The 10,868-nt window shown below is 36.2% G+C and overlaps 1 protein-coding gene across 1 annotated transcript; it reads left to right on the top strand.

The window, feature by feature from the left end:
- The first annotated feature begins 416 nt into the window (after nucleotides 1–416).
- Nucleotides 417–5,634, top strand: LOC130746247 (DEAD-box ATP-dependent RNA helicase 31-like). Its single transcript, XM_057598808.1, has 10 exons — nucleotides 417–1,212; nucleotides 1,950–2,056; nucleotides 2,339–2,394; nucleotides 2,893–3,117; nucleotides 3,662–3,868; nucleotides 3,976–4,062; nucleotides 4,182–4,277; nucleotides 4,489–4,704; nucleotides 4,952–5,134; nucleotides 5,250–5,634. The coding sequence occupies exons 1-10, from the start codon at nucleotides 533–535 to the stop codon at nucleotides 5,475–5,477; spliced, it is 2,085 nt and encodes a 694-aa protein (XP_057454791.1). The 5' UTR covers nucleotides 417–532; the 3' UTR covers nucleotides 5,478–5,634.
- Nucleotides 5,635–10,868: the final 5,234 nt, after the last annotated feature.

Here is a 10,868-nt window from a genome sequence, read left to right as displayed (position 1 = left end):
ACTTATTAAGTTTACTAACTCAAGGCTCTTACTTACCAGTATAACTTAATTGTATCTCTAGAATTTCAGTTCTAGCATTCTTTATACTAACCGAATACATTTTACATATAAAAAAATTTAAAGACATATTTACTTTTAAAAATATAAATCAATCATTATAAGTAGTGAATGTATTGAAATGCGTGACATTTCTCATAAAGCTATCCATTTATACGTGAATTTAGTGACAATAAAATATTGATGAAAGAACCAATAATATGCTGGTCTAATGATAAACAAGTCACACATCATGACACACACTTAGAACTAAGAAGGATATGCAACCGTTTCCCGACCAAATCTCCACATGAAGATATGTTTAAAAGACCTAAAAACTAAAAATAAAAATATCAATGCAAACTCTAAAACCCTAACAACACCTTCTTAGCTATATTTATCTCCACAAAAACCCTTTTCCTACCCTCACAGTCACAGTTCACACTACTCTCCTCTGTGTCTGTCTATCACCTCCTCCTACCTTCCATTTCCAACCATGCCTACAAAGCTGCTCCTCTTATCCCAACTCCGTGTCCTCCAACCCATGAAGAATCCTCTCTTCTCCCGAACCTTCCTCACCCCTTTCAAATTCTCCCACCTCTACCTCCGCAACGCAGCGTTTAACCCCCGCCCCTTCTCCGCCCGCGCCGCCGGTAGCAGCAGGGAGCAGCTCCGCCCTTCCAAGAGCAAGAGCCTCGTCGATGACGAGGCCGAGCTCAGCGACTGGGTCGATGAGCTCCGCACTGGTCGGACCGACTCCTTCGCCCCCCGGAGGGTCAGCGAGGATGGTGGTGTGGAACGGCGTGAGTTTGCGCCGAGGGGGAATACCAGGGCGCCGAAGAGGAAGGGTGAGGATTTGAGGAGAGGGAGGCAGAATGGTGGTAACGCCAGGAGGAAGTTTGCGTTGAGTGGGGATGATGAGGATAAGGATGACGTGGCGGGGAGGAAGTTCAAGGTTGGTGGTGGTGGTAGCATTGGGCAGTTTCTCAGTGATGAAGAAGATGATGATGAAGATGAGGATGAGGATGAGGAAGATGAAGTGAGTGAGGATGAGGGGATATTGAACAAGAGTAGAACTGCTTTGTTTGCTCAGAAGAAGAGTGCTGTGCCTGTACCAACTCCAAGACCTTCTTCATCTTCTGGGTCTGGGTCTGATTCTTATTTGAGTGAAACCAGGTGTGTTCATGATCAAAATTACTTTTTGCTAACTGGGTCTTGCTTCTTTGAGCTTATTTGCCATAAACCTTGCTGCTTTCTCTGTTCTTGATTTCTATATTGCATAACTTGGCTAATAACTATTATGGAATTGCTTTGCTGGATACTTGTTTGGCCTTGAAAATAGAGGATACATATATAAAGGAATTACAAGGTGCCATTTATTCTGCTGCATACCCTGGATTCAGCAATGACTCTGTCTTTCACTGTGTTTTTTGTCTTTACTATTAGTGCCTACATTGAGAATGAGCTTGTGGAACAATTGTTTCGCGCACACCCTCATGATATAAGTAGCTTATTCTCAAATGATTAGGCTTGCACACCTTTTTTTCTGTATGGGGGTAGAGGTTGTTGAACTTGAGTTGATACGGCACTATGCACGTCTAATTCATTATGGTATTAGGTGGATTGCATTATGCAACTTTAATTGGTTACTTTTGTTTCTCTGGCATGAGTTTGAAAATTGGTGGGGTATTTTGTGCATACTTTCAGGGTGGGCACGTATTAGAAATCCAGTGTTTTGTATTTGTGAAGAAGGATAGGAATGTGGCTATTGTAGAGAGAGAGAAAGGTGAGCTTTGTGTTTATATACATCCATGCTGTTTTTCCATAACTTTGGCATATGATTTGCCCTTCTTATTGTACATTATATTGCTCTTGTGTTCTGTATGTCTGACTTTTGGGATATAATGCCATAGATTTGACCAATGTTCGGTCTCCCCGCTGTCACTGAAAGGAGTCAAGGATGCTGGGTATGAGAAAATGACTGTGGTGCAGGAGGCAACTCTTCCCATAATTCTTAAAGGTTTGTCTTTTTTATTGGGCATGGAGGATGGAAGTTTTAAGAGAAACAGCCATAGTATCATCTGATTCCAACATACACTGTCATCCTTTTTTTCCTATTCCATTTTGGATTCTATTCATGAAGATGTTATAATTTTGGGTGCTATCATTTAACTATGTGAAGAATCAGTGTCCAAAATAATGGGCTATCTGCCTATCCCTAATTAATCATATTAATAATATTAAGCAAAAAAAGCAACGGTGAATTGTTGATGGTAAAACTTACTCCGGTGAATTTTTCTAGGTAAGGATGTGCTTGCCAAGGCTAAAACAGGAACAGGAAAAACAGTAGCCTTTTTGGTAAGTCTCTTTATTTCTGCTTGCTTGAGTGAATTAGCGGTTAACAGCCTCTATCAGTTATCATTACCATTTTTCTGCACAATTTTTCTTTTGTGAGTGACAATTAAAATAAGGTACTGCAAACATTTGAGCAATTGACTCAATTGAACGTCTGACCTCTGTACTTAATCTCTTGGGCTTTAGAGTTGAATATTATATCATGATATGTAGCGTTTCTGTTTCTGTATTCTTTTTAATGTTTTTTGTTTTTCAGGCATGAGGACTTCTATAGCTTATAACCATTTTTTTGTTAAGCTAGTCTGCAGCAGGAATAATAAAAAAGAAGCTCTTGCCGATCACAAATTATCTTAAAATATTTTTAAAATACCAATTAAGTGTGTTACAACAGAACCAAATAGATTGATTGATTGTTACTGGAAACAGATTGATTGCTTATACTGCACATGCTGTTAGTGATGAATAGCAGTTTTGACTCAATTTGTAAGCGCTTTCATTCAGCTTCCATCAATTGAAGTTGTTGTGAAGTCACCTGCAAGTGATCGTGATCAAAGGAGGCCACCAATTCTTGTGCTTATCATATGCCCAACTCGGGAGCTTGCATCCCAAGCTGCTGCAGAAGCCAATAAACTGATTAAGTATCATCCGGCCATTGGTGTTCAAGTTGTGATTGGAGGAACAAGACTTGCTTTAGAACAGAAACGCATGCAAGTAAACCCTTGCCAGGTAATTGTTTCTTGTCGTTACCACCAAATTTTTTTTATGTAGGCTTAAACCTTGTGAACGTCCATAACATCAATAATCAAAACAATGAAAAGATTCTGAATTATCCCTCCCCACACCACCAAACAGCCTTGACATAAAAATGATGAATATTATGTTTCTTATTATTGGGACTTATATTTTTCTTTTTCATTTTTATCAAAAAAACTATAACTTATTTTTATCATCAGTCATAACTCGTTTTTTTAACTAATTTTATTTTTACATAAAACATCAAGAAACAAAGAAGAAATTTTGATATAAAACTTCCAAGGTGTAAAAGTCTTATAGAAAATGACTTTGGGATGATCACCTCTGTAAACTTGTAAGCATGGAACCTATAGCATCTTGATATATTAAGTCCTTTTGAAGCTTCTGACCTTTTATTTATTTGCTTAAACAGTAATTATTACATGGTAATCTGGTTTCATGCCTACCTTTGGTAAACCATCATCTTATAGCTAACTAGCTTTCCAGATTGAACTTTATTTGCTTGCATATTATACAGATCCTTGTTGCTACACCTGGAAGGCTTAGGGATCATGTTGAGAATACTGCTGGTTTTGCATCTAGGCTTATGGGTGTTAAGGTCTTGATTCTTGATGAAGCTGATCATTTACTAGACATGGGATTTCGTAAAGATATTGAGAAAATAATTGCTGCTGTCCCTAAACAACGACAAACCCTTCTGTTTTCTGCCACCGTTCCTGAAGAGGTATGCCTTTCTTTTCTTTTCCGTTTCTGTTTCCCTTATTTAGTGTGGTATTTCATGTATAAAATATGGGAGTGCTGGGCTTATATGATATGTTCATTGTTATGAAGGTGCGTCAAGTCTGTAATATTGCTTTGAGAAGGGATCATGAATTTATTAATACAGTTCAAGAGGGTAGTGAGGAGACACATTCACAGGTAATTGTTTATAGTTTAGTGCTTATAACTATTTTGGTTGTGTGGTGCATGTGCTTATGCACTAGCAAACATATATAGCCTTCATATTAACATTATCATGGGGTTTTGGATCATTTCAGGTCCGCCAGATGCATTTAGTTGCCCCTTTAGACAAGCATTTCTCTTTACTCTATGCTATTCTGAAGGATCACATTGCAGATGATGTTGACTATAAGGTACGCTTTCTAATCTGAAACCAACTTCATTGAATTTTTTCTTTTTCCTTTCTCTTGAAGACACATAACATAATTAACAAACTAGATAAAGCTTACTCCGGATCAGTCTAGTCATTTCTTCTTAACTCTGATTTGACAAAAAAAGTTCTACTTTTACCATCACACTTCACACATCGTCGAAGGATGTCTAATATAGCTATTGTTTTATCAGGTTCTTGTTTTCTGCACAACTGCTATGGTCACACGACTTGTTGCTGATCTTCTCAGTGAATTGAAATTGAATGTGAGAGAAATCCATTCAAGAAAGCCTCAGAGTTATAGAACCAGAGTCTCTGAGGAATTTCGGAAGTCAAAGGGTCTCATCCTTGTTACTTCAGATGTCTCTGCACGTGGTGTAGATTATCCAGATGTTACACTTGTTGTACAGGTATTATATTCAGAACTGCTTGCATCTTCACTTTTGGCATGCATCTTTTGACCCACGTGCGTGTTTGCCCACAGTTTCAAAAAGTTATTACAGTGAGGATCATTGCAACTATGCAAGTTCAGAAGAACTCTTAATAATCAATGCATTTGCGGAAATTTAAAGCCTGTTGGCATTTGGGTAGAAGTTAAAATAAACATGCTATCATTTGATAAAATGTTAAGTAATTATCCATTTGTGAAATGGACAGGTTGGTTTACCATCTGATAGAGAACAGTATATACATCGACTCGGAAGAACAGGGCGAAGAGGGAAAGAAGGGCAAGGCATACTGCTACTGACTCCTTGGGAAGAGTTCTTTTTATCTACCATAAAAGATTTGCCTATTGAGAAAGCTCCAGTACCTTCAGTTGATCCTGACACTAAGAGAAAGGTACTTATACTTAGACATGCAAGATTTTTATTTTCTTCTAATGCTTTGCAAGTTTACTTTATAGACAAACCAATTTGAATTTGGAGTAATATCAATTATGTTTTGGTGTTAAAAGGTGGAAAAGGCTCTATCGCATGTAGAGATGAAGAATAAAGAAGCAGCATATCAGGCATGGCTTGGTTACTACAATTCCAACAAGAAAATTGGGAAAGACAAGTATAGGCTAGTGGAGCTTGCAAATGAGTTCAGTAAAAGCATGGGGCTTGATAACCCTCCAGCTATTCCTAAACTCGTTCTTGGTAAGATGGGTCTTAGAAATATCCCTGGTTTACGTTCCAAGTAGGTAATTTAATTTGTTTATTCAAATTCAGTTTCTGACTAGTCAGGAAAGAAAAGATACAATGTGCCCTTCTAATTTGATTGTAAGACTTGAAACATCTAAACTCCAATTATGTATATCGTCAATTTTGGTGTATCTATGGAATTTTTATTCCCTGGCAGTTGTTGTTCCAGATGAATTATCATTCTTCAAAATTACTGCAGCAAGACAAGGCTACTCCTTTGTTATGTAATTCACTATGTTGCAACAAGGCAGATGTGAATCCCTGTATTTACACGGTTAAATTTTGGAAAATTTATAGTGAAATTGATGTTTTTTTTAAAGGATGATTTTTTATATTTAGTTGTAAAATAACAAATAAAATAAGTATATTTAAGACTGTTTTTAAATTAAATATTATGTTAATCATATTTAGTTTACGGAACTCAATAACATATCATTTCTGAATTGTGAAAATTTGCTTGATTGAGGCAACTCATGAAAATGATAATAGTACTAACACATGTTGGCTTAGTTGTTCTGGACGGACCACTTTCTCTCATCAGGTTGTGTTCAATTTCCACTATTGATATTGAGCGAAATATGTAATGTAACAAATCGGAGGCATGTTCTAACGTATAGTAGGGACTAGATTCATCAATAAAATATAATGATAACATTAATAGATTTAATTGTGTTTGTGTTTAGCAAAATTGGTTTTAAATAAACTCTTTAAATAAATAATATGTAAAAATACTTTTACTATTAATTTGAAGGAATTTAAATTATTCAATTGACATAAAATTTGCTATCCACCCATTAGGTGCTTGATTCAAGAAGAAAATAAGCTCAATTTATTTAACAGCCTATATTTGTTTTAAAAAGATGTCCAATCATAATATTTTTTGGTACATCAGAAAATAAATAAAAGATAAAAAAAAGCCATAAAGCTAACAAATCTCTAGCCAAGATGAGATTAAGCTAAGGAGGAAGGTCCTCCGAGTAGAGAGTAACACACTGACGGATAGCTCCTAAACCAGCAAGGTAGTATGCAGCATCATTAGCACTGCGAGGAATATGAGCAATCTGGATTGTCCAGTCCCGTTCAAGCAACCTCCTAATCTCCCCAAACTCATTAGCTAACTGATGAAAGTGGAACTGATCACCATGTAGCGTATCAACAATCTCTTTGCAGTCCACCTCACATACTGCAGACCGAATCCTGCGATCCCACAAGAGGTTGAGACCAATCTTCAAGGTTGTAATCTCTGCCATGAGGGATCCCCCCCCCCCCCCCCCCGCCCAAACACTACCAGCCATAAAACCCGTAACCCAGTTACCACTAGTGTCTCTAACCAGACCTCCAAATCCCATGCGTTTCTGGCTATGGCTGTATGCACTATTTGTATTAAGTTTGCTAAAACCTGTAGGAGGAAGCTTCCAGCGTACAGGCCCTGTATCCTCCTCCAGGCTACTCCCTTTCCCAAGCCACATCTCATACTCCATATGCTCTTGAAGTATCCAACGAACCGCTACATCAACAGACCAATCATTGTCCCCTAGCACTGTGATATTCCTCCACCGCCAGAGTCCCCAGATGGCCGCAACAAACAAGGTCGCATGAGGCCCCTGAACCTGATATCGAACCCAGTCCTTAACATTATATGCTGCAAACCGTGACCAGTGAGAGCATTTAACCTAGACCAGACTTCTCATATTTGATCATCTTTTTACATTATAATTAAAAAGAAAAAGTTATATATGAAATGCAATTAAACAACATAAACAAAATTTATATGGTCAATGCATAGTTATTATTATTATTATCAATAGTATTACCGTTATACACAACATAGTAGAAATTGACAAAAGATTCACAAATTTTCCTATAATTATCATTTTAACAAATAATATAAGGGATCCACTTACTTTAAGAGTAACTCAAGTAACTCAACATGACATGAGTTACTCTGTTTGATAACTTTTTATAGGATATGAATTAAAAAAACTGAACCATTGAATTATATAATATTATCATGATGATCTATACTAAATTTCTTAGAAATCGTAGGTGTATAATCTTATAGTGGATATTTACTTATATTTTAAAATGTATATTTTTCATAAATTGAATTCCTCTAATAAAGTATCCAATGGTCTTAATTTTTTTTTGAAATTCTGTACATTGGATCTACCCATTTGGAACTTTTAGTTCAATAGCCGGATCTGTCAAATTTGTATTTTATAAAAAGTTTATAAGTGGAGTAAATTTACTAAGAGTAATTCTTGGAGTAACAAAACCAACAACGATATATACACACCTCATTTTCAAAACACTTCATTTCTACTCATTTTTATTTTTATCTCTCTCCTCTTATCATCTATCACATCTCATACTTTCTCTCTTACTTTTCATTTTCTTCATATCTCTCTTCATTCCACCTCATTCCACCTCCAAAAGAGATGTGAATGGAATATTATTCCCCGCAACAGCAACAAAACCCTTCCTCAAAATGAGATTGAAAAGAATTTTTTTTGTCAATAACTCTTTATATTATAACTTTAGACAATACTGATTTTTCATTACTCCTTAAAATTTTCCTTTAGGCCTAATTTACTACATCTAATTCTCCAGTTACTATTCATAAGAAACAACCAATGAGCTTCCGCCACCTGGCTTTCTTTCATTTATCCTCTCCTTTTTTTTTTCTTTTTCAGAAGGGACTTTGACGTTGTTTTCACTTAACTTGTCTTCATCCCTTTCTCAAATCAACCTAGCTGGCACTGGCGTGTTTCCTTTCTCTCTCTACCCTCTCTACCCTCTCACGAATTTCCTTCTCTCCTTCTTAATCGGAACCCTAGATTTCTTTCCGTATTGAACTTCGTTTTTTCACCCACTATTGACCAATCTATCACCTTTGTATTTTTCGATTGATCTGATGATTCATTTATCTTCGCCGCCGGCTACTGTTCGTTCGTCATGCTTTCTCCTCAGTAGGCAAAATTTTGGGTTCGATTGCATCTTCAAAGGTTGATCTGTGATCAAATGGTCAGTATCAATCCAAATCTCAATTAATTTTCGTACTACTTTTACACTTTTGTATTATGATTACCTACACATGCTATTGGTATGGTTCTGTCAGTGTAGTTTATAATTTTTACTATAAATACGCCCTTGCTCTGAACTTCCGGTCAACACATTTACCTTCTCATTCTGTTTGAAAAATCCCCTTGATTTCCACTCATCTCTCTGTTTTCTTTGCACCAGTGTCTGGACACATGAGTTTCATTCGAAGCTTATGCCTGGTAGAGAAGCCTGGAAGATAAGAGCAAGGGTTATTAGGACGTGGGAGATGGCGCCTACTACTGATCCTTCCAAGCAATTGCTTTTCAGCTTGTCCTGATTGATTATGAGGTAGTTTAATCCTTTGAATTTGTTTTTTCATAGTTTTTTTCATTAATAGGTCCTTTGAATTTATGTTCCTTCTTAGATTGGGGGATTTGGTACTATTGATCCTTCATTATTAAAATTTATGAGCATTACTGTGCAGTTAATTAGTATTCATTTTCATTCTTCCAGACTCTATGTAATCCCTTTATTATTAATGCTGGATCTAGGTTTAAGCTGTTGTGGATAGCAGTGAAGACATTTCTAGATGCACGCACAACAGTAAAAATTCAAGTATGGCACATTGAAAATTTAGACATGTAACATTGTTGTTTCAGGTGTTGGGTTCTAATTATCTCACTGTGCTGCTTGAGGCTATCGATCCAAGGTAACATGAATTCTGCAAATTTAGAAATGAGTCTCTTTCACAGTACTAAAAATATGAAAACCTGATTGATGTATGTGTTTGTGACTTGTGAGGTTCTGCATAGAAAGAAGTTCCTATATTTGATTGTTTGATTTTACAGCAATTTGCCTTATGAGCGACTGCACATGTTCTGAATATGGAGGTTGCCTTATGAGCGATCAAGGGCCCTGGAAAAATCAAGAATTTTTAGAAATGATTCAGGTTCAGGGCCGTCTCAACCAATATTGAGGCCTAAAGCGAACTATAAAAATTTGGCCTTTATAAAATTATTTTTTTATATAAATAATTTAAATTAAATTTATTTTTCGAGCTTTATGAGATGTAAAATTGTTTATTAAATTATCATAATCGATTTTTTTAAAAAAATCTTTTTCAATAGATAAGAAAGTCAATCCATTTAATATTTATTGAGACATTGTTGATCTTAGATAGGATTTTATTAATTTTAATTTTGAAAAACTACGTTCCGGAGAAGCAACACTAACAAGAATTGTTAACATTATTCTATAAGAAATATATGCAGAACAACACACCAGAAAATGCAGAATCATATGAAGATAACAGAAACACACACCTGTAAATAATGACGTAACACAAGATAGAATTTGGGATTTGGGAAGAACAACTTAATAAAATAAAGAGTTAAAGAGACTTGAGAGGGAAAAGGAAAAATAGAGGAGAGGAAAGGTCTGAAAGAGGAAGAATGGGAGAGGATAGAACCGTAGAAGAATAAGAATTCAAAGAGATCAAATGAAAAGTCACTCCTCCTCTACTTTTTATCAATTCAAAATAGACAATAAGTTAAATTTAATTAAAAATAAATGTTGCACTTAAGAGGTCCATATTGTAAGGCACTCAATATGTTATTTACTTACTTCTTCTATTCTTAGATAAAAAAAAAATTTGAAATATATACTTGTTAAAAAAATTAAAATTTTGGGGCCTTTAAAATTTTAAGGCCTAAAGCGAGGGCTTTACTGGCCTAAGGGCTGAGACGGCCCTGTTCAGGTTTGGCCTGAAATAACACTTCTAATTGTCATTTTGTCAAGTGAAGTCTCCACCCGCCAAGCCGTTATTAGCTTTAGTTACAATTAGTGAGGAAATTAGAAGTTTGTTATTGTCATAGGAGGCAAAGGAAAGACCATCACTTTCTGTCATGGCAGAAAAGAAGAGATTGATGATGAGTTGATCAATGGTGAACCACGAAGTGTATTCAGGGTTGGAAATAGAGGTTCCACCCTGAACATTGGTAGGGAGTTGAGTGGATGTAGTGCCATCAATATGACCCATGACGTGGATACCAGAGAGAAGTGTGGTCACTTGACGTTTCCAAGCACGAAAATTGGTGCGAGATAGTTTGAAGGTGATGGAAGCATTGAGAAGAAGGGCTGATTTAGAAGGGGTAGGGGAGGTGGTGATAGCAGCAGCCATGAATTGAAGGAAAAAAAGGAGAGGATCGATGGCAGTAAATCTAGAGGCAAGCTGATACCATGTAGAAACGTATCAAATTGTTATACCTTGAATAACACTACAAAAAAAACGTTATTTAGTGGGGGTTATTTAGCGGGGGTTTTCCAAACCCCCGCAAATGTGGATAATT

This window comes from Lotus japonicus, chromosome 3 (genome assembly GCF_012489685.1).
Source record: "Lotus japonicus ecotype B-129 chromosome 3, LjGifu_v1.2".
Classification (NCBI taxonomy): domain Eukaryota; kingdom Viridiplantae; phylum Streptophyta; class Magnoliopsida; order Fabales; family Fabaceae; genus Lotus; species Lotus japonicus.
Note: the sequence above shows the minus strand (reverse complement) of the source record. Positions and strands in the feature narration are given on the sequence as shown.

Excerpts from the sequence above, each read along its gene's own strand:
- LOC130746247 (XM_057598808.1), top strand. The coding sequence starts at position 533 with ATGCCTACAAAGCTGCTCCTCTTATCCCAACTCCGTGTCCTCCAACCC. Across the intron at positions 3,118-3,661 it reads TGCAAGTAAACCCTTGCCAG|ATCCTTGTTGCTACACCTGG; the intron begins GTAATTGTTTCT and ends CATATTATACAG. Across the intron at positions 4,705-4,951 it reads ATGTTACACTTGTTGTACAG|GTTGGTTTACCATCTGATAG; the intron begins GTATTATATTCA and ends TGAAATGGACAG.